Here is a 27,965-nt window from a genome sequence, read left to right on the forward strand (position 1 = left end):
AAGGTGTTGTCAATGATATCTGACCATCGGTCGCCCGGCACAGCAGTCAGGGCGCTGTCCCCGCGCGCTCCGATGGGACGAGAGACGCCCGCTCCAGGGTAACCAGAGGCGCGTCGCGGGCCGCGCGCTGGGAGCTGTGATCCAGGACCACTGCCGGGCTTCGCCGCGGGCTGCAGCGACCCGACCCCACCGGACAGGCCAGAGGTATATCGGGCTGTGGGCAGGGGACGAGGTGGTAGCGAGCGCCTGTGCACCCTGCACGCTGGGCCCTCCGCAGGTCTCCCGAGCGCCGCGGGCCAGGCCTGCCGCCGCGCGCCTGCTTTCTGTGCCGCCATCGCCTCCTGCGTGGCTGGGGACGCAGGCCTCTCCTGAGGCCGATGGGCATCCGGGTGGACGCCACTGTGTGGGTGCCTGTCCTGGGAAGAAGTGGGGTGAAGAGCCGGGCCGCAGGGTGGAGGGAAGTGCCAGGGAGAGAAGGGACGAGTCCTCTCGGGAACAAAGCCCGGTTTGGAGGGGCCTGCGCGATACCGGTGGCTCCTGTCTGGCGCCAGTCTCCACGCCACGCTCAGCAGGGCCCGGGCCCAGAGCGTGCGGTGGCCGTCCCCTCTCCCCAGCACTCCCGGGGCCAGCGTGGTCACGGGAGGGTTCACGGTCAGCTCCCCGAAATCGTACCGGGAGCCTCCTCCTCCCCTTGCCCCTTTCTCTCAACCTTGCCAGCTGCCTCCAAACTCTGATGGGCCGGTGGCACCGCCAGCCAAAGCGGGCCTGGGCAGAGGCTAAGACGGGGGATTCTTGACGGTTTTCTTTTGGGCAGTTGTCATCAGTAATGATGGCGGTTCGTGCGTTCAAAAGCTCGAATCGGAGTCCCTCTTTTTGCCCAGGAGCAGTGACTGCCCGCGTCCCATCTGCCTGGGCGGCGGGAGCACCCCAGCGTCCTCGGTCCCCCGGGCCGGTTGGGGGCGGAAAACACGTGGGCCTTCGCCGGCTCCTTTTAGCCGAGGACTCCGGCTTCCTGCCCCTGGGGACGCGCCGGCCTCGGGAGGGCACGGAGAGCTCGGAGCTGCGCGGGCAGGGGGCGTAGCCGCGCTCGGCTCCTTCCTCTCCTCACGTAGCGGCTCCGCGCGGCGGGGACCTGCCTGAGCGACTGTCGCCTCGGTGCCAGCGGCCTCCGAGCCCGGCGGCGCCGCGAGCATCGCAGAGGAGGGCGGTGGGAACTCGCCTCGCCGTCCAGCAGCCTGAGCTCGACGCTGGCCCGGAGCGCGGGGAACTCCAGATATCCTTAGGAGGCCAGCGCCTCTGTCCGGGAAGGGGTTCAGGTCTGTCGGAGGAAGGGCCTGGAGGGCGTGGGGAGGGGCTGGGGGTTGGAGCGGGAGGAAGGACCGAGATCTGACCTTCGGGCGAATAATCCACCCTCGCCATGCAGATGTTTATTGTGCGGAACAATTCGTTCCAGTGACTTCAGGATCGTTACTCCTAGCGGGACATTTAAAGCTGGCCACTTTATAAAATTGTGTGGGCACACAGTTAAACAGTAGTTCTGTTGCTCGTGATCTGATTTTATGAGTGCTCATTAATTTGAGCCTTAGGTGCTGCCGTCCTTCTTAGCGGTACATCTTCATATAGCATCGCCTCATTTACTGCATTAGGGAACCTCAGTTCTCACAGATGAGAGCCAGGGAGGAGAAAAAGAGAACTCCAGTCCTTGATTGCTAAGGCCACACTTGGTAAGCCCTCCTGGAATCTAGGTTCCTAATGTTGGTTTACCGTAATGCCTGACATGGTGGAGCACTAAAAAAATCTGTTCATCAGACTTCTACACAGCACCCTGGGAATACAGGAAAGCCAAACTTGCAGGAGGCAGACATTCATCATATAAACACACCCTGGTACATAAAATAGAATTTCACCCTGGTAAGGACTGTGAAGGAAAGGGCATGCATTTGTACAGGGTGACCTGGCCTAGTTGGAGGAGCAAAGACACCATCTCCCAGAGAGTGACATTTGAGCTGACATCTGAGGATAATGGGAATTAGCTAAATAAGGGAGGGGAAGTGGGAGGAGACAGTCCTCAGAGAACTGAAAGGGGGTCTGTGGGGGAGAGGAAGGCAAGGTGGAAGAAAGAGATCGGTGGCCAGGTAAGGGCTGGCTTTTTGTTCCGAGAGCAGAAGGTTTTAGGCAGAGAAGTTAAATGATCATAATTGTGTATAAGCTTTAGTCTCCAGTATCTATGCACAGGTCAGGTTAGAAATGTCAACTCGGGGAGCTAGGGGTGGGAATGGTTTATAAAAACTGGGACAAAACCAGGAGAGCTGCAGGCCGTTTAGTGCATTTCCTGAGGCTGTCTTTACAAGTCATTGACCCCGTAATGATACTGTAATCAGTAATAACGGGTGCTTAGCTCACTGGTACAAAACCCTGATGGCAGATCATGCCAGCGCCCTTAGCCTCGGGGAGCTGTGACTTCAGAGGGGAGACAGCCATGGGTCAGACAGATAGTAAGGAAAGGAAACCAGCATAGGCAGTGTTCAGGTCACCGGGTGCAACTAAGTGTCCTTTTCTGGGTGATGTCTTTTGGTATTTTGCAATGTTTTTCTGTAATTTGTTTTACTTAGGTGATAAAATGTATAAATATTACAGTTTTTCCAAGAGAAATATCCATAAACCGTGGTTCAAGTGAGAAAGTTTTCATATCGCTCCAAGTTTACGCTTGACTTTTATTGACGATATAACTGCCTGCCCTTTTGTTGATGATCTTTGCCCTAATTTTTTTTTTTTTGTAAATATGCCACCAAAGAGATCACTCGTGTTTAGTGACTGTTATTTAAAAGCCCAAACAGGAGTTCCCGTCGTGGCACAGTGGTTAACGAATCCGACTAGGAACCATGAGGTTGAGGGTTCGGTCCCTGCCCTTGCTCAGTGGGTTAAGGATCCGGCGTTGCCGTGAGCTGTGGTGTAGGTTGCAGACTCGGCTCGGATCCTGCGTTGCTGTGGCTCTGGTGTAGGCCGGTGGCTACAGCTCCGATTCAACCCCTAGCCTGGGAATCTCCATATGCCGCGGGAGCGGCCCAAAGAAATAGCAAAAAGACAAAAAAATAAAAAATAAAAATAAATAAAAGCCCAAACAGAAACAAACAAAACCGGAGACTGCTAAACTTTTTATTAATCAAGTGCTATGTTCTTTCTTGCTTTAGCTTCCTGGAAGCTCAGTCTTACCTTTTATACACAGATACAGTGGTTTTCCTTTTTTTTTTTTTTTTTTTTTTGGCCACCCTTGTAGCCTGTGGAAGTTCGCAGGCCAGGGATCAAACCCCCAGTGCAGTTGTGGCCACAGCTGTGGCAACACTGGATCCTTCACCTGTGGAAACTTCCATCCCTGTGTTTCTGATAAGAATATGCTGCTCCATACGTCCCAAATTAGCATCCTTCAAACATCCGCAAGCTGCCCCACGGAGAGCTGGTGCCACAGGCAAAATTCCATTAATCGGAAGAAAAAAGCTCTGTCAAAATGGGAGCTAAACATGAGATGAAGAGATAACAGGGCAGAGACTGGAACATTTCTGTCTCTCTAAGACTCTTTTTTTTTTTTTTTTCTTTGCCTTTTCTAGGGCTGCACCTGTGGCATGTGGAGCAGGTTGTGGAGGTTCCCAGGTTATGGGTCTAATTGGAGCTGTAGCTGCCGGCCTACACCACAGCTGCAGCAACGTGGGATCCGAGCCACGTCTGCAACCTACACCACAGCTCACCACAACGCCGGATCCTTAACCCGCCAAGCGAGGCCAGGGATTGAACCTGCAACCTCATGGTTCCTAGTCGGATTCGTTAACCACTGAGCCATGATGCGAACTCCTTCTTGAGCCTTTGTTCACTGCCCTTTATTGTGACCATATGCTGTTTCATGCCCCACCTACCACAACCCACCCACACCACCCCAAGGCCAGAGATAAGACCTCCTTCTACCCACGGCTTTTAGTGAAAGGCATGAGGATAACAAAGAGAAGCAGCAGAACGTGCTTTGCTAAGAATCAGAGTAACCTGGGTTTGGCCTGTATAATGTCAGATATGGATCTTCTTTGAAGCTTCCTTCCTCCACCATCACTTCACACCAGGAGATGAGGAGGAAGGAGAAAGCGTAAAAGCGTCCCATCTAGAGATCCATTGCACCGCCTCCGAGGATTGCTTGACCAAAAAGCAAAGGAGAGTTTCCAAAGTGAAACCCCTGGAGGGTCCATCTCTGGTGGTGAAGCTCCTGCCAAACCAGCCCTCCTTCTGTAAATAACTAGAATTTCTGCACAAAATACTTACTTAAAAAAAAATCAATGCCTGGAGGTTTGAATAGAGAGAAAACATTCCCTCAAAAGAAAGAACATCAAATCTTTTCTAGGATATGTGGAATACTTGTATGGAGCTCTGTTCCATAAATTCTGGAAGGACACGCTGTACCTTTACTGATTTTTCCTCACAGACTCCAGAGCTCTTTTGGGAATCATCTTCTGTTAATCCTTTTTTTTTTTTGGTCTTTTGTCTTTTTAGGGCTTCACCCGCGGCATATGGAGGTTCCCAGACCAGGGGTCTAATGGGAGCTGCAGCTGCCGGCCTACACCAGAGCCACAGCAAGACCAGATCCACGCCATGTCTGTGATCTACACCACAGCTCACGGCAATGCCGAATCCTTAACCCACTGAGTGAGGCCAGGGATCGAACCCACAACCTCATGGTTCCTAGTTGGATTCGTTAACCACTGCACCACGACGGGAACTCCTAAAAACAGTTTCTAATAAGATAGTCAGTGATTGTGACTGAGGCATGTAGTAGTTGTAAAATAAATATTTATTGAAACCCTTAAAATATTTATTGAAACCCTTAAAATATTTTGTAGCACTTTTGTACCGTCTGATGGATGGTTGATCTTTCTTTCTTCTCCCTCTTTTCTTAGGGGACCGTTTTGCAGCTCTCACGTGTTTGCAAAATGCTGTAAACACTTGGCAGGGCTGTTTTGCGAGACTGAGACAGCGAGGCAACATCTTCCTGGTGACAGAACTTTCCTCGTTGCATTCAATGCCGAACGTTGCAGAAGCAGAAAGGGCAGATGCTTCTGGAAATGGTGAGTGCAGGTTGGAGCGAAGGTCTCCGGACGAGAATCTGCAAGCTGCCACGTCGTCCTTCTGCACTCGGGCCCCAGGAGAACCCTTGGGTCCCAAAGGAGATGGTCATTACCCGTGGAGCTGTCCAGTGACCCACACGCGGGAGAAAATTTACGCCATCTGTTCGGACTATGCCTTTCTCAACCAGGCGACCTCAATCTATAAAACTCCAAATTCAACCCGCCCTTCCTGCCTGCCTGATAATACCTCTTTATCTGCTGGAAATCATTCCTCAAGATTCATTGGCACTCCGACCGGTACATCGGAAATCATCTACAAGGAAGAAAACAGCTTGGAGAACTTATCCAACAGCCTGGGCAAGCTACCTCTCGCATGGGAAATTGATAAATCTGAATTTGATGGAGTGACCACCAATTTGAAACACAAATCAGGTAAGGAAGGAGCCATGAAGTTTCTGTGTGTCTTGGGGAGGGAGTGGGATGGACTGAGAGTTTGGGGTTAGTGGATGCAAATTCTTGCATTTAGAATGGATGAGCAATGAGGTCCTGCTGTACAGCACAGGGAATTATATTTGGGTCTCTTGGGATAGACCATGAGGGAAGATAATATAAGAAAGGGAATGTATTTATATATATGTATGACTTGGTCACTTTGCTGTGCAGCAGAAATTGGCACAACGTTGTAAATCAACTATACATTAATTTTTAAAAAAGAAGAAAGCAAGCAGTATATCTTGTTTAAACTCGCCATTAAACATTTTCTTTCTTCCTTTCTCTCTCTTTCTTCTCTTTCTTTCTTTCCTTCCTTCCTTCCTTCTTTCCTTCCTTCTTTCTTTGGCTGCGCCTTCAACATGTAGAAGTTCCCAGGCCAGGGATCGAACCGACACTATAGCAGCAACCCAAGCTGCTGCAGTAACAATGCTGGATCCTCAACCCACTGCACCACAAGGGAACTCAAATATTTTCTTTTTATAATATCAAATGAAGGACATTACTGTCATGTTGTTTGTCATTGTAGTTAAAAAAAATAAACTTGGGGGAGTTCCCTGGTGGTTTAGTGGTTAAGACTTGGCATTTTCACTGCTGTGGCCCAGGTTTGATCCCTGTTCTGGGAACTGAGATGCCACATGAAGCCACTGCATGCCTCAGCCAAAAATAAGTAAGTAACCTTGAGCACAGAACATTTAGTTCATTAATGTGTTTGCCACTGGAAACTTCAAACATAACCCTTGCATTTTGAGAGCTTTGAGCAAATCTAAGAGTGCTGTAAAACACTACTCTTACAGATAGGTAGTCAGTAGTTTAGAAATTGTTAAGGAGGCGACTAGAATAACATACTGGTTCATAGTTTTGCAGCCATGTGAATTCATATTTCCCAATGAAACATCTAGTTTTCTTTTCTACTATATATCATTTTGGCTTTTCCGTTGTTAAAAACTTTTGAACACTCAGCAGGGTCTCTTGGTACCGCCGAGTAGGTTGTGTACTGCACAATTTAAGAGGCTGCCATGATTGCATTGTGGTGGTTCTGGAGCAGATACCCATGCTTTTCAGTCCTTTTTTTTTTTTTGTACTCAGAGTAATATAGGAATTTTGCAAGGTAGCTCTCATTTATAGGTGATGAAATGGAGGCATAGAGGGAATAAGTTGCTTGGATAAAACTGCACAGTAAGAAAAAGGCAAAAAAGTCGGGTTTGTACTTTACTTTTAGGCTTCTCTGATCATTTTGTCAAACCTCCATTGATCTATTCATTCATTTGCAAAACCAGCTTGTTTCACAGAACGTTATGTGAATTAGTAATTTTTGGGGCATCAGGGGGATTTCACTTTGTGTCTCTATTTTTGGGTGATTGGTCTGTAATATTTTTCGTACTGTAATAGTTTTCATATTTTCCTAGAACTTATTGGGAAGTATTCTCTCCTGTTTTCTGTGGGGTTTTCAGAGGAGTATTAAAAATCTCTAATGATTATGGAGTTGTCTTGATTCCCATCAATTCTGTCAAAGTTTAGCTTGTCCATTTCATCTACCTTGTCAAGGTGTTGACATAAAGTTGTTTCTAACAGTCCCCTTTATCCCTCTAACACCGGCAGGGTCTTTAGTGGTAACTCCTTTTTCATAGCTGATGCTGGTAATGTATGTTTTTTTTTTTTTTTTTTCCTTAGCTGAGGGTTTATCAGTTTTGTTTGTCTTTTCAAATAACCACCTTTTAGCTTTGCTAATTTTCTGAATTGTCTATTGTCTATTTCATTGGTTAATGCCATTTTTTGGTTCTTTCTACTTTTGATTTACTTTGTCCTTCATTTTCTAACCTCTTTTTTATTTTTTTATGGCCCCACCTGCAGCATATGGAAGTTCCTGGGCTAGCAGTCAAATCAAACTCGCATCTTCATGGACATTATGTCAGGTTCTTAACCCACTGAGCCACAATGAGAACTCTATTTTCTTATCTCTTGATTCAAGACTTTTCTGCCTCAAGGAGTTCCTGCTGTGGCTCAGCAGGTTAAGGACTCAGACCCAAAGTCTCTGTGAGGATGTGGGTTCCATCTCTGCCCTTGCTCAGTGGGTTAGGGATCCGGTGTTGCAGTGGCTGTGGCATAGGCCACAGCTGCAGCTCCAATTTGACCCCTGGCTCGGGAACTTCCATATGCTGCAGGTGTGGCCGTAAAAAGAAAAAAAAATTTTTTTTCTCCTTTAGGTATTTAATGCTCTAAATTGCTCACTAAGTACTGTTTTGCAGCAGTCCATGAATTTTAATACACTTTTAAAAAATCATCATTTAATTTGAAGTATTTTCGAATTTCTTTTGTGATTTCTTTTGGATGTGGACATTATTTAGAAGTATGCTAGGTACTTTTCAGATACGTGGGGTTTCTCTAAATATTGATTTCTGATTTAATTTCATTGCAGATAGAGCACACATAACCTCAGTTTTTTAAATGTACTGAGACTTGTTTCACGAGTCAGCATATGGTCTCTGTTGCTGAATGTTCTCCGTTGTCTTGAAAAGAAGGTGCACTGGGGAGTCGTGGGGTGTATAGATATTGAAGGTGTTTGAATATGTCTCTCACGTCTTCTTAAGTGACATGTCTTATGTCTTTACTTAATTTTTGTCAGTTGCTGAAAATGAGATGTTGAAAGTCTCCAACTATGATTATAGAGTTATCGTTTCTCCATTTAATTATATTCTTTTTTTTTTTTTTTTGGTCTTTTTGCCATTTCTTGGGCCGCTCCCACGGCATGTGGAGGTTCCCAGGCTAGGGGTCAAACTGGAGCTACAGCCGTCGGGCTACACCACAGCTCCGGATCCTTAACCTATTGATTGAGGCCAGGGATCGAACCCGCAACCTCATGGTTCCTAGTCAGATTTGTTTACCACTGAGCCATGACGGGAACTCCTAATTATGTGCGTTTTTGTTTCATGTAATCTGAAGCCTTGTTATTAGGTGCATCACGTTTATGGTTTTTATTTCTTCCTGATAAGTTAATTGACCTTTGCATCATCATGAAACATCCCTCGTTATTCCTGGCAGTGTTTCTTGTTCTGCAAGCCGCTTCATTTGACATTCATATAGCTACTCCAGCTCTCCTTTGACTAGTCTAAACTTTTCCATCTGCTTATTTTCAACCTGTGTCTTTTTGTATTTAAAGTGCATCTCTTAAAGATAGCTGTCACGTATATTCAGTGAATTGTTTATTTCAGATAGTGCTTAGTTTAGTTCCAGAATTTACATTTTAAAAATAGTTTCTTGGACTTGCTATCTTTTAGTTCATTACCGGAGTATCTTATCTATCTCATAAAGCATAATTATAATACTCACTTTAAAATCCTCATCTGCCAGTCATCTCAGAGTGGAGCTTATCTTTTTTCTGACAGTATGTCACATTTTTCAGTTTCCTCACATTTTCAGGACTTTTGGGTTGTATCCTAGATATTGGAGATATTATATTATGGTGATTTCAGATTCTGATCTGTTCCCCCAAAGAGTGTTTTGTTTGTTTTTCATTTTAGCGGCAATTAATTTGGTTGGACGAAAACTGCCCACACTGTCCCCAGAGGACATCTCAAGTCTCCGTTCAGTTCTTTTAGGCTCAGTGTCCTGTTGGGGGTCTGCTCGGTGCTTGCACAGTTCAGGGGTCAGCCTAAGATTTGGGTCAAATTTGTACACAGAAGTTGGGTCTTCCCTTCTCTGGCTCTGTTATTTCTGGGGTCCCCCAGTGTCATATTCCAGTGACAGCAATTGCCTGGAACTCTATCCTGTGGTTCCTTCAGTCAAAAAGGTGATGAGTGTTCTATTTTTGTTGTTGTTGTTGTTGTTGCCATTTCTTGGGCCGCTCCCGCGGCATATGGAGGTTCCCAGGCTAGGGGTTGAATCGGAGCTGTAGCCACCGGCCTACGCCAGAGCCACAGCAACGCGGGATCCGAGCCGCGTCTGCAACCTACACCACAGCTCACGGCAACGCCGGATCGTTAACCCACTGAGCAAGGGCAGGGACCGAACCTGCAACCTCATGGTTCCTAGTCGGATTCGTTAACCACTGCGCCACGACGGGAACTCCAGATGAGTGTTCTATTTTTATTTGCTATCCTCATACCTTTCTCTAAAAGCCAGTGTGGTGAATACACACACACACACACACACACACACACACACACACATACACACTTTTTTTCATTTGGGGGCTAAATGGGTGAGGAGTCACGGGCAGGCAGGATAAGGAATGAAAGAAGGAATATGACAATAACGAGGGACAGTGGTTACTGGAGTTGATGTGATGGGGAGACAGACATGTTCAGGCATCATCGCTCTCTCTTTTATGCTTCCTGCTCAAATGTGGCTTCCACGTTGACAGAGCTTCCTGCCTCAGACTGAATGGGATTTTGTTAGTGGGACAAGCTCTCTGTATGACAGGCTGGGGAATGTTGTGAAGGATGCTCCTTTGGAACATACGTGTTTTTTAAAAAACATTTATTTTTTTAATTTTAATTTTTTAAATTGGCCACACCCACGGCATGTGGAAGTTCCTGGGCCAGGGATCAAACCTGTGCCACATCAGTGACCCGAGCCACAGCCGTGACAATGAAGGATCCTTAACTGGCTGTGCCGCTAGAGAACTGCTGAACGTCTATGCTTTTTTATCCCAGGGGCTCATTGGAGTTTGCTAGAAGAACAGAGAGAAGGCTCAAGTGAGCCTTAGAGGAGTGTATGTGGGTACAGATAACTCTGTGGGCTGCGGAGGTCACAGATAACCAGGTTTCCTTAGCCTCTAAAATTCCAAGTGGGGATAAAAAACAGGGCCATACTGACAGCATAAGAACTATATTCAGTGTCCTGTGATAAACCATAATGGAAAATAATATTTTAAAAAAGAATACACACACACATCTATTTGAATCACTTTGCTATATAGCAGAAATTAACACAGAATTGTAAATTAACTATGCCTCAGTAAAAAATAAAATAAATGAAATAAAACTGTAAGTGGCTGGAAAATTACTGAGGGAATTGAGTCATTATGGGGCAGTGAAGACATCTCAGAAATGGTGGAAAGTACATTTTCTAGCTTCTCACTGTTGAAGATTTATTTTATTAGTGAAAGAGACTTGTCAGAATGAGATTTTGCTCATGTTGGCCAGTGGGTGTTCAGCTTGGTGAGAAATTTTGTGTTTCTGTGAAGGCTGAAGAAGAGTAACTAGAGGGAAGAGGAAAAAAAAAATTCTTGGAGTTCCCACTGTGGCACAGTGGGTTAAGAACCAGACTGCAGTAGCTCTAGTCACCGCAGAAGTGTGGGTTCAATCCCTGGCTCTGTGCAGTGAGTTAAAGAATCTGCTGTTGTCACAGCTGCAGCTTACATTCAGTCCCTGGCCCGGGCACTTCCGTTGGCTGCAGGTGCGGCCATAAAATTTTTAAAAAAGAGTGCTTGCTTCTTGTTTTTTTGTTAGTGTTCAGTATAACATTTTATTTATTTATTTTTATTGTGTGTTTTTACATTTTCATTGTTTTTTAAAAATCATGTAGTTTTATTTTAATTGAAGTATATTGCCTTACAAAATCGTATTACTTTCAGGTGTACAACATACTGATCTGACATCTTTATACATTATGTAATGATCATAAGTCTAGTTCCCATCTGTCACCACACAAAATTATTACAGTATTATGAACGGTATTCCCTATGCTATATGTTACATCCCCATGACTTATTTGTTTATAACTGGAAATTTGTACCTTTTAACCTTCCTCATCTATTTCACTCATCCCTCTCTCTCCCTATTCCCTTCTGGCAACCACCAGTTTATTCTCTGTATCTATGAGTCAGTTTCTGTTTCAGTATGTTTGTTCATTTGCTTTGTATTTTTATTTTTTATTTTATTTTTTTATATAATGGTTTTTATTTTTTTCGCTATAGCTGGTTTGCAGTGTTCTGTCAATTTTCTACTGTACAGCATGGTGACCCAGTTACACATACATGTATATCTTCTTTTGTCTCACATTATCATGCTCTATCATAAGTGACCTGACATAGTTCCCAGTGCTACACAGCAGGATCTCATTGCTCATCCATTCCAAAGGCAATAGTCTGCATCTGTTACCCCCAAGTTTCCAATCCATCCCACTCCCTCCCCCTCCCCCTTGGCTACCACAAGTCTATTCTCCAAGTCCATGATTTTCTTTTCTGTGGAAGGATTCATTTGTGCCGTATATTAGATTCCAGACATAAGTGATATCATATGGTATTTGTCTTTCTCTTTCTGACTTCTCTTAGTATGAGAGTCTCTCATTCCATCCATGTTGCTGCAAATGGCATTATTTTGGTATTTTTTATGGCTGAGTAGTATTCCATTGTGTATAAATACAACATTTTAAATAATTTGAGAAATTCTCTGTGCAACAATAGTGTCTGAGTTGCAGTTGGCTTCATTGTAGAGCTTCTTGAACGAATCAAGTGGATGCTTTTATGCTCTTCTACGTTTGCTTTCTAGGCAGACATCTGTATAATCTATGTTTTATGAGTTATGAATAACTCAAAATTAAAATATTGGTTTTCATTTAATTTTTATAGCAGATTTATTTATAACATGTGTGAGAGATTTTTTAAAGTGTTTGGACATAGCTAGCTGAAATGTTAACGGCGATTTAGTGAAATGAGGCTTGGAAATAAAAGGTATTAAAATTAAACAGTGTAAAGTCTCACTTTACCTTTGTGTCCCTTTTGTGTGGCTCCTGATTTCCCCTCCTCTCCACAGTAACCACTGTTATCTATGGTGTGTGCCTTTTCGAGAGAGAGGGTGTGTGTGCACGTGTGCGTGTGCCCACATACACACATGCACATACTTACACACAAAAAGGAGACTTTATTTTCCATTCTGGCTTCTGGAGCTAAAGTTGCACTTTAATAACGTACTCGTGTGCATGGTTCTTAATCCATTTTGTGGTCTCTGGAGGTCTGGGGCTATTTTTAAACATCACATCGTGGGATTATTGAATCTACTGCTTTTACTTTCCCAAGAGTTACATTAATGTGGTTTTATTGTTTTACAGAAAGGATTCATTTTTTTGGAACGTGGTCCAGTTAAATATTTTACTGTTGGTTATTTGATTTTCTAGTTGTAGCTAAATGTTTTGTGATTGATTCTTTTATTCACTAAGTGGCTAGCTCAGGCATTGGAATAATAGATCCTAACAGGAAATAACAGTCACGGTTTTTAAATTTGTTTTTATTCTCTCTTTCTCTCTTTAAGGCAGGAGAGTATTCTGGAAGATAGTTGTATTTCTTCAATGTGTTTGCGAATAATCATTTTTAGATTGAGTGGCAGTTACTTTTACATTTTGTTAGGTAGTTACTTGTGCTGCCGTGGCCACTGCCTTCATCTTACTTCCTTTTATACTCTTGTATTCTAGGCAATGTAAAGAAACAAATTTCCAAGAAAAAAACTTCAGATAAGAAAGGAAGACATCAAAGGGAGTGGCCTCAGTATTCTCCCCTGGAAGATATTAAGCAGCGGAAAGTATTAGACGTCAGACGATGGTAATCTCTGAACAAGGGCCTCTTACTTAACCACAATACCACTGACACCCCTAATGAAGTTAATAATATGTCCTTAGTATCTAATTTCCAGGCTAAATTCAGATTTCTCAGATTTTTCTGAAAATGTCTTCATATTTGATTGTTCAGACTTGGACCCACTGTGAACTACATATTGTGCTTGCTTGTGGCCCATAAATCTCTTTTAAGTTAGTCTCAGGAGTTCCCACTGTGGTGCAACAGGATTGGCAGTGTCTCTGCAGCACTAGGACTCAGGTTCGATCCCTGACCCAGCGCAGTGGGTTAAAGGATCTGGCATTGCCGCAGCTGAGGCATAGATTGCAACTGTGGCTTGGAAAACAAAAACGAAAACTACAACAGTCTCCGTCAGACCCTTCTCCAAGTTGTCTGACGTCTTTCCTGCTGGTTGTGTAAATTATTCATGGACTATCTATACCTGTAAAGTAGAAGTTAGATATAAAGGCTTGATTAGATTCCAGTTGAACATTTGGGGCAAGAATACTGTCTAGGTGATTCTGTGTCCTTCATACTGTATCCCATCAGAAGGTACCTGGTGTCTGGTCAGACAATATTAGAGATTCTAGGAGTGACTATGGAGTAAGGTGGTGACAGCCTTAGCCCACATTGTCAAGTTATTTTGTTCCCTCTGCAACTACTGACTAATCAGTGGTGGGGTGACAGTGGCACCAGGCCACACATTTCCTGATTTCAAAACATATTTCAAAGCTACAGTAAGCAAGACAGTGTGGTACTGGCATAAAGACAGACAGATAGACCCATGGAACAGGATAGAGCTCAGAAATGAACACTCATATAAACAGGCAAATAATCTTGTGCCAGGGTGCTGAGACCCCAAGATGGGAAAGGGCTCTCTTTTCAGAAAATGGTGCTTGGAAAGCTGAATATCCACATGCAAAAGAATGGAGGTGGACCCTTACTTCCCATCATACAGAAAATAATTCAAAATCAATTAAAGATATAAACGTCAGACATAAAACTCCTAGAAGAAAACAGGGGAAAAGCTTCATGACATTGGATTTGTCAGTGATTTCCGGGGCATGACACCAAAAGCACAGATAACAAAAGCAAAAACAGACGAACGGGTCCACATCAAAGGTAAACACTTCTGTGCATCAAAAGAAACAATCAGGAGTGTCCTTCATGGCGAAGTGGAAAGGAATCCGACTAGGGTCCCTGGGGTTTCGGTTCGATCCCTGGCCTCCATCAGTGGGTTAGGGGTCTGGCTGGCGTTGCTGTGAGCTGTGCTGTAGGTCACAGATGCGGTTTGGCTCTGATGTGGCTGTGGCTGTGGCTGTGGCCGGCAGCTGTAGCTCTGATTCAGCCCCTAGCTTGGGAACCTCCATGTGCCTCGGGTGCTGCCCTAAAAAAAAAAAAAAAAAAAAAAAAAAAGAAGAAGAAGAAGAAGCAATCAACAAAGTGAAAAGGCAACCCATACAAAGTGGGGGAAAACATTTGCAGATCACGTCTGATAAAGGGTTATTACCCAGCCTGTATTAAAAACTCCTACAATTGAAGTTGCCAATAATCTTATGTGTAGCTCAACTAGGAGCTTACATTGAAATTTTAGTGCTGGGTGTCTAGATGTATGTATCTTTATTTTTTTTTTTCCATTGGTTTGGATAACATCCATTTTAGCTAGTAGTTACTCATACTTAGCCATCTTTCTTAAAACACATTTGCTGTTGTTATGCATTTATAATGTGTTTGATAAATATAAAAATACTTTACATGCATAAGGGTTTGACATTGGTTTAAATAATCAAAGTTTTCATTATGTTAACACTCTCCATTGCTGCTAGTGTTCTTTTTCTGTATGCATGTTTTGTATTTATTCAACCGAGGAAAAGAGTCTTTTTATTTTCTCAGGTACTGCATAAGCCGGCCACAATACAAGACTTCTTGTGGTATCTCCTCATTAATTTCTTGTTGGAATTTCTTATATAGCACAATGGGGGCCGGAAGGTAAGTATGTTAATTTATTGGTATCTCTAAACTCTTAAATTCAAAAGTTATTCCGTGTGGCCTTTTCTATAATTGTAGATTTTTAAGGACAGATTTTTTTTTCACAAATTGGGAAAAAAAGCCACTGTATTTTGTTATCACCTTTTTAGTTAAAAATATACACATGCATTATTTTTGATAAAAATTAAAAATATTGCAAAAATTGTTTATATCAGACAGACATAGCACCATCGAGACAGGTTCTATTTGCACATGATTAGAATTGTAAAATGAAAGGCAATATTTCTTCTGTAGTCTTCCAGCTATCACCCAAGAAGAAGCTTTACATATTTTGGGCTTTCAACCCCCATTTGAAGATATTAGGTTCGGCCCTTTTACTGGAAATACAACACTTATGAGGTATGTATTGCTTAGAGTCCATGCCTTAATTCTAGTTCTGCAAAAGAATAATGCTGTATGTGCATTAATAGTAAACCATATAGCCAGCTGTTGGGACCCAAATTCTGGTAGATAAGCCAGACTTGAGCTCTGCCTGCATTTCTCCAGAGTTGGAAGAGTGTCAAGAGTGAATCTTCTTGTTATTTTCAGGTGGTTTAGACAAATTAACGACCATTTCCATGTAAAAGGATGCTCTTATGTTCTATATAAACCTCATGGGAAGAATAAAACAGCTGGAGAAACAGGTAGGTAAACTGATAGATGATGTACACACACACACACACACACACACACACACACACACACACACACACACACCTGTGTGCTTTGGGATCCATCTCCAAGCTTGGTTTTGATGTACAGGACGTGATATAAACCCTACCTACAGTCTGTCGCTCTTTATCCAAGGAAAAATCATAATAGACAATAGTATATATGCAGGCTACTTTTCAATATATAGTTTAATATTTTTAGCTCTTCTCATCTTTGCACATAGAACTTTAATTTTTTTTTTTTTTTTGGTCTGTGCTCTTGGCATGTAGAAGTTCTCTAGCCAGGGACCGAACCCGTGCCACAGCTGTCACCAGAGCCATGGCAGTGACAAGGCCAGATCCTTAATCTCCTGAGCCACCAGGGAACTCTTGCACATAGAACTTTGAAAACTTCAAGACATGTCATAAACATTACTTTAGAGTGTTATATTGTTTGGGTCCATGGGTGTGTGTGTGTGTGTGTGTGTGTGTGTGTGTGTGTGTGTGTGTTTGCATGAGTTTGCCTGCTACTAAAACTCTTTTGGGAAGAATGTGGAATTTGCAGTTCCTCTTCCTCACAGGGAATGCAGGGACTTTAGAATATTTGATATCGGACCTGCATAATTACATGTAACAACTGAACAGTGGACTGTGAAAGTGACAAAGTTCTATTATAGAAGGGTCTTGGTTCTGACAGAGAGTCATGGAGTTGATCCGAAGGATTGTTTTATTTAGATGCTAGTTAAAGAATTTGCATTCCTTGACAATTTCCGTTTTAAAAATTTCACAATCACTTTTCGACCTGACGATTGGAAACCTGCAATTCAACGTTAAGGAGAATTTTATTCTGACACTTGTTGAAAGGGTGAAGACAGCTTTATTGAAGACGGTCGTGGTGGGGGACCTGGGGAATATGGAAGAGGGTCGGGCTCGACCCTGAAAACGACAAAGACATCTGGGGAGTTATCCAGAGGGGACTTTGGGGGCTCCTGCTCTTCTGATCTAACAGGATTCCTGTAAGAGGCAGGCCAAGGACTTAGGCATCGAGGATGAAGCATGAGGACCTTGATCAGATCTTGGGGTTGGGGATTCTCTAAACTGACTTTAGCAGGATTCTCGCTAAAGCTGGATGCAGCCAGGATGGACAAAGAAACCTGGCATCCAAGCCTTGCTGAGGAGAGGGTTCAGAGATGCCTAACTGTAGTTCGATCGAGCAGGGAGTCCGTCAGCTGGGATGATTTATCAAGATCAAAGACTGAAGATAGAGTCGGATGTATTTCTGTTTTATTGCCTTTTTTTTGAGGGCATATGGAAGTTCCCAGGCTAGAGGTCGAATTGGAGGTACAGGTGCCAGCCTACATCACAGCTCACCGCAATGCTGGTTCCCTGACTCTCTGGGCGAGGCCAGGGATGGAACCCTCACCCTCATCCTCTAGTCAGGTTTGTTTCCACTGCACCACAGCGGGAACTCCCGGATTTCTGTTGACTTTTATCGGGTGTGTCAAGTTGATTGTTGAGTCAGGCGGACTTGGAGTCCACATGGTGGCTTCTGTGCTTTGCTGGTTTTGTGACCTTAACCAAGGCACTTAGACCCTCACTCACTGAACCAGTGTCCACTTTCGCCTCCTTGTTTGAACCCACCCCACAGGGTCACTGTGAAGATATGGGCAGACATATTTGTGATACACTTGGCCCCTTGCTTGACACAAAGAGTAAAGACTCAATAAACATTAGCTTTCCTGAATTCTGTGCATTTGCCGGGGACCTCTCTCTGTGGAAAGAGCACCTTTAAATGGTGTGTGAGTAATTTTTTCTGTTTCCACCAAGGCTGTCAACACAATCTCTCTCAGTAATGGATCAGGAATTTAAAAACCAAGAAAGGATATACTTTCCAACATACATCCGTCTTTTTCCTTTGAGGAATAGGATACACAACCTCTTCTCTCCTTCCTTCCTCTTTTTTGGGGGGAAGAGAAGAATGGTTGCTGTAAATTTCTTCTCTCTTTTTTTTTCTTTTTTGGCCACCTCCTGGCATATGGAGTTCCCAGGCCAGGAATCAGATTGGAGTCACAGTAGTGAACTAAGCTGCAGCTGTGGCAACGCTGGGTCCTGAGCCCGGCCTGCATCTCACTGCTCCCAAGATGCTGCTGATCCTGTCGCACCACAGCGGGAACTCCAATTAAACTTTTCTTTTCTTTTGCTTTTTAGGGCCATACTTTTGGCATATGGAAGTTCCCAGGCTAGGGGTCAAATTGGAGCTACAGCTGCCTGCCTGCACCACAGCTCAGAGCAACACCGGATCCTTAACCCACTGATAGAGGCCAGGGATTGAACCCATATCCTCATGGATACTAGTCAGGTTCTTAGCCCACTGAGCCAGAATGAGAACACCATGTACTTGTACTTAAAAGATGTCAGTTGACTACAGGCCTTGCAGGATGCTACTATGTTCCTAGATTAGAGAATCTAGTCCTTGTTCTTGCCTTGAAGGTATAAAAATACACACTAGTAAGTTCTTTTAGATTTCTCTAGAGTTCTCCGATAGATGATCAAGCTTTACAGAACAAGCTCATACTAAGCAAATTCAGAGACTATCATAATGCTGATATATTGACTTAGAGGGAGAAATACACTATCTAAGGCACCAGAACTGTCTCCTTGGATGCTCAGGACATACACAGCTCCTCGAGGTAGAGCACGCGGGCTAATTCTCAGTTGTGTTCTGCTTTCTCTGCAGCATGGCGATCATGGCTCTGCATTTGGTGGTGGTTGCCTTGTGGTATAAGTGTCAGATTTTTCTGTCTCCCCTCGTCTAGTCTCAACTTCATTCGGAACGTAGTTTCCATCTGTAACACATTTCTATGTCGTCGCTTAGACAGCATCACTCTCTGGGGTGACCCCCTTCGTGGATTAAATACTGTATTTACGCTCTTTTATTTCTGAGGGTGATCTTTTTCTGACCTTATCATGAAATTCTGGGGCTGCCTACGGTAGGCCTGTCTACACTCATTGTTGTAGCCTGCATTCCAAACGCGACTCATGCTCTTCCCCAATTACAGCCTTCCTTCAGTACTTCTGATTTCTCCCCATGCTCTTTCCTCTGTCTGGATTGTTAAAATTCTGCCACTTGATTATGTTCTGTCGTGGATGCCACCCCACTTTTTTTTTTTGTCTTTTGACCTTTTAGGGCCACACCAGCAGCACATGGAGGTTCCTGGCTGGGAATCCAATTGGAGCTATAGCCGCTGGCCGACGCCACAGCCATAGCAACCAGCCATAGCAACGCCAGATCTACAACCCACTGAGCAAGGCCAGGGATCAAATCCACAACCTCATGGTTCCTAGTCAGATTCGTTTCTGCTGTGCCACGACGGAAACTCCTGGCACCCCAGTTCTTGATGTGCTCTTTTTTTTTTTTTTTTCCTAGGCTGCACCCTCAGCATGTGGAAGTTTCCTTGGCTAGGGACTGAACCTGCACCAAAGCAGCAACCGGAGCCACTGCAGTGACAATGTCAGATCCTCAACTCGCTGCACCATAAGGGAATTCCCTGACACGCTCTTTCTCCTTTGAATTCTATCCCTTTTTTGTGGCACTGTCTTATTCTACCCTCTACCAAAGTTACTTGTTTTATCTTCTCTGTAGGGGCAGCAGTCTTTGTCTTTTGTTTTCCTGCAGATGCTGATGTAGTTAGTAGGTGCTCATAAATTGCTTCCTAAATTGAGTTAAATGAAACTTTCCTATTAATCTTAGAACCTTGGCTCTCAAAATATCAACATTCCCTGGTTACTCGTTAGGTGTGCAAATTCTTGGTCCCAACCCCATGCCTACTGGGTCAGTCACCGAGGGGGCAGGTACCGGCAATATGTACCAAGCCTTTCATGGTCAAGTTTGAGAACTAGTGCTGTAGCCTTTCTAAAGAGGTGCTATCTAGCTTCTTTATCATGACCTTATTCATTCATTCGTAGGAAATTCAGTGATTTTTTTTTTTTCAAACTGCTCTTATTTGAGTCTTCGGATTTCTATTGGCTGTGCCTCGGGGCTGGTGGATCCCAAGTTTCTGTGGCTGTGGTGTAGGCCGGGGCTACAGCTCTGATTCAGCCCTTAGCCTGAGAACGTCCATATGCCTCCAGTGTAGCCCTAAAAAGCACACACACACACACACACACACACACAAAAGTTACAGTAAAAATTCTTTCATTAAAAGTTTTAGTTGTTTTGGATAACTTTTTACTTGGCATTTCCACAATTTTCAAAAAGATTTCAGGAGTCATTCCTAAACCAACTATTGTGTCAACATCTTCAGTATTCATTGAATTTCTGAGGACTCTGCATCCGTCTATTGACATTGGCTTATTTTCTTGGATCATCTCCATAGTCAGGCTCAACTGTGAACTTGAACTATTGACCGCCTTCTGGATTTCACTTCTTACCGTTCTTCATTTAGAGCTGCCCTTGGCTGTCAGTTTTTCATTTGTCTCGGAAACTCAACCCAAAGTAGCAGAAAGACTTATCATTATGAACTAGAGGTTGTAGCAGCAAAGATTGCCTTGCATGCAAATATGCTCTGGCAGTACGCCGTGACGTACAAACCTATGGTAAAAATCTAGCTGACGCCATGGAGACAGAGGTTAAGACAGAAATGTTACTGTCTCCATAAAGTCACAAATTGTGTCTGCAGGAAGGGGGTGGGGTCCCGCCTCCTTGGCGCTGCTGCAGCCATTGACCTGCTGTTCTTGGTCTTGAGCTATTTCAGTGGCCAGAAAGTCAATCAGAAAAACCATGTCTTGCAAAGCTTTCAACTACTTCAACCATTTTTAGGATTTCCATTTGTAATGGGCTATTCATTCATGAATAATTTAGTTTCTTCCAGGAGATGCAAGTTAATGAAACCTCAGTTAATGGCCTTAAGTATTGAGGGCTGGTAAAAACTTGTTTTTTATGGTAATATGTTTGAAATTACTTCATAACTAATACACACGGCCATGGGGGAGGTACATGGAGAAGCAATTATAAGAGGATGCTGTGGTATTAGCAGCTCGTTTCTAGAAATGTTCTTATCAGTTGGCTTGTGAAAGCTGTTCCTCTGGCTTTTGTGACTTTTAGAGAAAGGATCGAAGTAAGTGTTAGTGGGAGGAAGTTTTCATTTTTGGAACCTGTTTGGAGTTTATATTTATCCACACCCCTCAGTGGTCTTCAAATTGGGGTGTCCACATTATGGCCCCTGTGCAAGACGATCACAGCTGCATGGGAAAGACACACTGGAATGTCTACATTTTAACATAATTAAAATTCCTCCCTTTTGTCTCTTTCCCCCTTCCTTCCTCCTTTTCTCCTTTCCTTTCTTTCCTTTTTTTTTTTTTTTCCTTTTTGGCTGCCCTTCGGCATATCGAGTTCCTGGGCAGGGGATCAGATCCGAGCCATGGTTGTGATCTGTGCCACAGCTGCACCCACGCCGGATCCCTTACCCCACTCTGCTGGGCCAGGCATCAAACTTGCATCCTGGTGCTGCAGCGACGCCACTGATCCCATGGCGTCACAGTGGGACCTCCATGTCTCTCTTTTATGAAGACATGTTAGTACAGTAGTGTATGTACACAGCTGATAAACAAACATGCTTGTGATGGGCATGCTTATTCAGAAAATTTCTAGTGACAGATGTGCACAACCAGAGAAGCTGTGAGACCCTTGATGTATACACTGCATGGTAATTAAATTTTGTCCACACGCACATGTGTTATTTGAAGGTGTTGGTAAGCAAGGATGTATTTCGGTTTTTTAGTTTAGTATTCAGTTCATCTGAGTTTCAGTCCAAAGGGTAAAACCTACTGATAGTTTTTTTCCCCCAGCAACGTCTGTGTGTTCCAAGATATATCTTCTCTGTCATGAAACCAGTTATTGGCACAAAGCATAGACGGTGCTTTATGGTCCCTCAGCTGATTTGTTTCTGCCTTTTGTAGCTTCCGGAGCCTTGTCGAAGTTAACTCATGGATTGAAAGATGAATCACTAGCTTATATCTACCACTGCCAAAATCATTATTTTTGTCCAATTGGCTTTGAAGCAACCCCTGTTAAAGCTAATAAAGCATTCAGGTAAGCGTTTCTGTATTTCATGTGAATACTCTGCCAGGAGAATATGCTGTGGAAGCATCTAAGAAATATTTGGTTGCTTAGATATTGGCAGACTTTGGTGATTCGCTTTCCTTACGTCAAGTAATGCTCTTCTTTTAGACATTTTTGCTTAATCTTCTGCAGAATTGTGTTTGGTTAATTGCGCTTGTACATGATCCACTTAGATACTGTTTTTCAGAGTCATGACAGGCTAAAGTCATTTGAAAAATCACTTCTATGTTTATTATAAAGCAGTTGCAAAGGACTTTGCATAGTATGTCTCAGTGACCTCATCCAACATCCCACGGGGAAAATGTATTATGGAATCCAGTGTCAAGAAGATTGTTCCAGTTGGAGTATGTTATAAAGCACTTCCTTTCTTATGGCGAATAACATGAAATTTATCAGGGTTCCCCTCTTGTCCTGGCTACAAGAAAGCCAGGGGCCATTTTTATTTCTAGTGTCAGGAACTATGTTACCCTAATGATTCTATTCGTTCCTTTGCTTGATCCAGGGTTTCTCTTTTATTAAATATGTATATTTACGTGCAGGTAAATTTGTATCTTTTTAGAAGAGACAGCCCATCAATAAGAGAGGGTGACTGACTGTTTTTGCTTTCTTCCTCCTTAGCGAGTTTTCTTCCTGAGGGGTTGGGATAATGCCAGGGCAGTTGAAAGCATCGGAAGAAGTGTCTTACTGGAGGGTACTGAAAGCAGAAGCCATGAGTGCTTTGAGGAGATGGATTGATAGGCACGGTTATTCTTGCTCTGCTGTGTTCTGGATTGTTCTGCCCGGGTGGGTGGCATTGGTAAATGAGGAGGGAGGAGGAAGGGGCTGAAGGTCAGGCTGGGAGAACCAGGCCTTGGTCATCTGGGGAAGTGAGGGTTCTTTGAGACCGGAGGCTATGCGGCCTTTGGATGGGGGCAGCGAGCCCAGAGAACGGGGAAGCTGGATGTTGTATTTTTGTGAATGAGAAGAGGAAAACCATGTGGTCTCTCTGGATTCTGGAATGTTCTCTGTGGCGGTGAAGTTTACTGTGGTTTTACATAGTTTGGCCCTGCAACTTCACCTTACTCCAGACATCTGTCAAACGTAAAATGTGAACAAGTGGCTTCTCCTACTTTGGACCTTTTAGAGGAGAGCTTCCCACCTCTGCCTGGACCTAAGAACCACTGGGGATGCTTTGACAGCTGTGTCAATCTTCCCTGTGCTGCACTCCACGTCTCCTTGAATTAGAATTTCCAGGGGTGAGATTAGGGCATTAGTATGTTTAAAAGTTCCAGGATTGGTGCCTTAGGATTTTGTTTTTAGGATGCTTTTTGAAACTTTTTGAATGCAAAGGGGAAGAAAAAGTATAGCTAAAGGGTATACTGGTGGTAGCATGCTAGGATTTTTTTTTCCTCCTAGATGCTGAGAGGTGGTATATTTCAACATTTTTAGCCCTATATTTGGTAATAGGCGATCAAGACCTAAATTCGATTTATGCTTTCTGTTTAATGGCCTTCAGATATTTGCTCAAGCCTTAAACTCTTGGTGTTGAAGTGTTAGTGAATGTTCTTTTTACATAAACTTCCATGTATCTTTTATTCATATCTAATTGAAGCAATATTTTTCAAGGGGGTTAATGACTGTATGAAGCTTACTGTGAATGTATTTTATATTTAGCAGGGGACCCCTCTCACCGCAAGAAGTAGAATATTGGATCTTAATTGGAGAATCAAGTAGAAAACATCCTGCTATTCACTGTAAAAAGTATGTTAACATCCCTCTCCCCTTTTTTCCCATCTCTGCGCAAAAGTCTATTGGACTTTTGATTAGAATAAAATCCATAGAATCCACAGTTTAGTTTGGGGAGAATTTACATCTTAACAATAGCCTTCTCATCTATGAACATAGACTGTATTTCCAAACATTAGAGCTTTAGTTTCTCTCAGCAGTGTTTTCTGTTTTTCAGCATAGGATCTTATATGCATTTTGTTAAAATTTCTCTAAGTGTGTATATTTTTCGATGCTGTTGTAAATTGATTTTTTTAAAATCAAACTATAGTTGTATTAGTTTCAGGTGTACCACAAAGTGATTCAGTTATATATATTTTTTTCAGATTTTTTCCCTTGTGTTATTCCAAGATATTGAATATTGTTCCTACAGACTGATTTTTAAAACATTTCATTTTCCAATTATTTTCTGGCAGTGTACAAAAATACACTGGTTTTTGTTTTCTTTTGTTTGCTTCTTAGGGCCACATATGGAAGTTCCCAGGCTAGGGGTCCAATTGGAGCTACAGCTGCCGGCCACAGCCACAGCCGCAGCCGCAGCCACGTAAGAGCCAAGATGTGTCTGTGACTTACATCACAGCTTATGGCAACACTGGATCCTTAAGCCACTGAGCCAGGCCAAGGATCAAACCTGAATCCCCATGGATCCTAGTTGGGTTCATTACCGCTGAGCCGCGATGGGAACTCCCGGATTTTTCTGTATAGTCCTTAAATATTGCATCTTTACCAAATTACCTTATTAGTTCTAGTAATCATTTTGCAATACAAAGCAATTTGTAATTGCTTTGAATTTTGTATACAATCATGTTGTCTGTGAGTAAAAGCATATTAACATAATGCTTTTGCAAATGTACTTAATTAAAAAGGAAATATGGAATGTTTCTATATTAGCTTGAAGGATGTCATCTAATGGGTTGATAAATATTTATTTCACATGAAGAGTAACCATTTTAACCTTGGCAATAGTTTCATAAAAGCAGTGAAGCTTAGTAGATAGAACAATCCTGCGGTAAGAGAATCACTGCCATAGTAATACAGTAGCAGATTGCACGCATGGAAAAGTTCCCTTACTATGGTATTTTGAACTTAAAGAAAATTGTGCTTTATGGTATTTTGAGCTTAGAGAAAATTGTGCTTTATTTCAACTATAGATGGGCAGATATCGTTACTGACCTAAACACTCAGAATCCTGAATATCTAGATATCCGGCACTTAGAGAGGGGGCTACAGTATCGAAAAACAAAGAAGGTAAGAACATCATTGTATTTGAAAATATTTCTCTTTTTTTTTTTTGGTCTTTTTTGCCATTTCTTGGGCTGCTCCCACAGCATATGGAGGTTCCCAGGCTAGGGGTTGAATCAGAGTTGTGGCCGCTGGCCTACACCAGAGCCACAGCAATGCAGGATCTGAGCCACGTATACAGCCTACACCACAGCTCATGCCAATGCTGGATCCTTAACTCACTGAGCAAGGCCAGGGATCGAACCCACCACCTCATGGTTCTTAGTCGGATTTGTTAACCACTGAGCCATGACGGGAACTCCTGAAAATATTTCTTAACTGGTCAAAATGTAGTTGTTTTACTGAGCATGTAGGTTGTATGCAACAGAAACCCAGTGCAGACCATTTTATTTTACTTTTTAATTAAAGTATGTTGATTTCTGATGTTGTACAGCAAAGTGCCCCAGTCATAAGTATGTATATGTGTGTGTCTATATTCTTTTTCTTATATTATCTTCCATCATGGTCCATCCTCAGTACATTTTAGACAGAAAAGTGAAGATGACTTTCAGGACACAGGGGTATCTTTAAGAGGAAAGGGCAAGAAGTCTAGCCTGGATTCAGGAGGGACTGGTACAAGGTAAGACAATGTTGGCGTGGGTCAAGGAGTTAGTCTGGCTCCTTCTCTTCTTAGCTCTCTTTTCCTCTAATGAGTTACTTCCTGGAGATCACCATCTTTCAACTGAGGTCTCCCTTTCTGATGAACAGTCTAGACTAAGACCAGCTTGCCTCCAGCCCAGTTCTGTAGTCTTGGCCCTACATAGGTCAGAGCCATGTGTACAAACAAGGCTGCTGGGGGTAGGTCTCAGGGAAATGCAGGTTCTGCGGATTGAGCAGACATCCCTTCCCCACCATCCTGCTAAGACGTGAATAATGTCTAGGAGGGAGAGGGTGAGGAATGACCTTGGTGATTGCATCTGGCAACTTGGGAGGGCATAGTGTGAGTGGTAGAGAGACAGGGAAGGGGTTTTGGCTCCTGTGAGCTCTGTTATATTTTGGTAAAGGCAGCTGGCCAGGAAAGATGCAGGATAATGTGATCCGATGATGCCTGAAAGGATAAGTATTGTCTTGAGGCAGGTGAAGGGGGAAACATAAGGAATTCCTAGGAACCCACATATTAGTATAATTAATTGCCCATCATTTTCTCAACCCAACATTTTTTCTTCTTAGGTTGGGGGAAATTTGCATTGCATCATAGCATTCCAGAGACTTCACTGGCAGAGATTTGGCCTTTGGAACTTTCCATTTGGAACCATTAGGCAAGAATCACAACCTCCACCACACGCCCAGGGAATTGCCAAATCCGAGAGTGAGGACAATATCTCTAAGAAGCAGCATGGACGTCTGGGCCGCTCTTTCAGTGCTAGTTTCCATCAGGACTCGACATGGAAAAAGATGTCCAGTATCCATGAGAGAAGGAACAGTGGCTACCAGGGTTACAGTGATTATGATGGGAATGACTGACCAGGCTGGTACTGAAGACTGGTGTATACACACGGCTGGTCTACACGGGACTGCATTAAAGCACTGTGAGGGTTTAAGTCTGTATTACACAGGAACAGATCTTGTGGTACCAAACACAGTCTTGCAGTTCCTCCAGTCAATAAGCTTGTATATGATTTTGATGGATGATTTCAGAAATATGAGCAGATAAGCACAGATTTTTTTTTGTCCTTTTAAAATTAAGAGTATATACAATTCTGGACAGTTTCACAATGTCCTATAAAATTACATAGAAACAAATCAAACACAATTTTGTTCAATAGCATCATTATTTGAAATACTTAAGCATGAAGTGATTTCTTATGACTTGATGCCCAGATATTTGTTGCAGATAGTTTTATTCCTAAGCTCAAAATGTAAGCTACTATTATCTGCCCTTAAAAAAAAACCCAAAAAACAATTGGGGCTCTTGAGTTTAGTTTTCTCTTATGGGTAGAGCTCATTTAAAATGATGTAGTGAATCTAGGCATTTTTCTGCTTGTTAGCAGTACCTTGCTTGCCTCATTTGTTTCCTGATTAACTTTCTCAGGACTCTCAATAAAGAGGCAAAAGAGAAAAGACTCAAGACACAGATCTTTTCTGTTGGTGCAAATGGGCGACTTAATGCATTGATTCAGGTATTCTTGACTTTCTTGCTATGTTACTGTCAAATATTGACCAGAACTTTAGGTCTTGAAAGACTTCTCTAAGTCTACAATAACCTTTGTTTAGGAGTAGAGTGAAAGGACACTGGCATCTAAGTTTATATACCCAAGGTAACCTGTGAGATGAAGTTTGATACCTGACTGGTCCCTCAGTGTGGAGTCATGTGTTGCTAACAGCATTAAGGATGTGTTAGGAATTCTCCATCACTCAGAGGGCAACTATTCACATCCCAGACTCTGGGCTGTTTCCTTCTTAAAACCATGTAGGCAACTAGCTGTTTGAAGTTAAGTGTTAAGTAGTTCCGAAAGCGTGGATTTCATGTATCTGAGCTCCTCTCTCGTTGCTGTCAGTTTTCCTTCAGCTGTGATCCACGAACTACTAGGAGGTCTTCTTCTTTCATTTCAGGGGCTGTCCCAAGACTCAAATCAGTAACTTGATTATTACAAGGTGCTGAATATGTTGGTAACCACATTGCAATACACCTCGAGGAGAGGGTTCAGATTTTTATTTTTAAAATAACTTCATTTTCTTCTCTTTTGAATTTTATATCCATTTATCCACCCAGACACACCTAGCCTACAGAAGGATATATATTATGAAATGGGCATTTTTCCGAAGAGAATATTTTGCTTGAAATGCAAAGGACTGAAAGAGATTTTTAGGTTGCTGATTTTGTTACTTCATACTGGAACTTTTACAAAGTTTTCATCAATAAAGTTTTGTTTTCTACTTTTAATCATGTAAATGTTTTGAACCTTTGTTTTAAGAAGGGAGTAGTCTTTTAATTCTGCTTGAAGTATACAGCAGTTTGTCAATTCTGCCTAAGTAGT

At 43.0% G+C, this 27,965-nt stretch overlaps 1 protein-coding gene across 6 annotated transcripts; it reads left to right on the plus strand.

The window, feature by feature from the left end:
* The first annotated feature begins 74 nt into the window (after positions 1 to 74).
* Positions 75 to 27,871, plus strand: BIVM (basic, immunoglobulin-like variable motif containing). Of its 6 annotated transcripts, XM_047756070.1 has the most exons (11): positions 75 to 204; positions 4,935 to 5,534; positions 13,005 to 13,131; positions 15,037 to 15,132; positions 15,427 to 15,531; positions 15,721 to 15,815; positions 21,780 to 21,912; positions 23,596 to 23,682; positions 24,858 to 24,954; positions 25,465 to 25,567; positions 26,158 to 26,279. In XM_047756070.1, the coding sequence occupies exons 2-10, from the start codon at positions 5,057 to 5,059 to the stop codon at positions 25,516 to 25,518; spliced, it is 1,272 nt and encodes a 423-aa protein (XP_047612026.1). In that variant the 5' UTR covers positions 75 to 204; positions 4,935 to 5,056; the 3' UTR covers positions 25,519 to 25,567; positions 26,158 to 26,279. The 6 variants fall into 6 exon arrangements, with proteins under 6 accessions (XP_047612026.1, XP_047612020.1, XP_047612024.1 ...); XM_047756064.1 differs by lacking the exon at positions 25,465 to 25,567 and having other exon boundaries at positions 26,158 to 27,871; XM_047756068.1 differs by lacking the exon at positions 25,465 to 25,567 and having other exon boundaries at positions 23,599 to 23,682; positions 26,158 to 27,871.
* Positions 27,872 to 27,965: the final 94 nt, after the last annotated feature.

The sequence above is a fragment of the Phacochoerus africanus genome, chromosome 13, assembly GCF_016906955.1.
Source record: "Phacochoerus africanus isolate WHEZ1 chromosome 13, ROS_Pafr_v1, whole genome shotgun sequence".
Taxonomy (NCBI): domain Eukaryota; kingdom Metazoa; phylum Chordata; class Mammalia; order Artiodactyla; family Suidae; genus Phacochoerus; species Phacochoerus africanus.

Bases quoted from the DNA above. Each gene is read 5' to 3' on its own strand.
- BIVM (XM_047756064.1), top strand. From the start codon at position 5,057: ATGCCGAACGTTGCAGAAGCAGAAAGGGCAGATGCTTCTGGAAATGGT. The intron at 13,132-15,036 runs GTAATCTCTGAA...TTATTTTCTCAG, and splicing joins GTATTAGACGTCAGACGATG to GTACTGCATAAGCCGGCCAC. The intron at 24,955-26,157 runs GTAAGAACATCA...TTTTCTTCTTAG, and splicing joins AGTATCGAAAAACAAAGAAG to GTTGGGGGAAATTTGCATTG.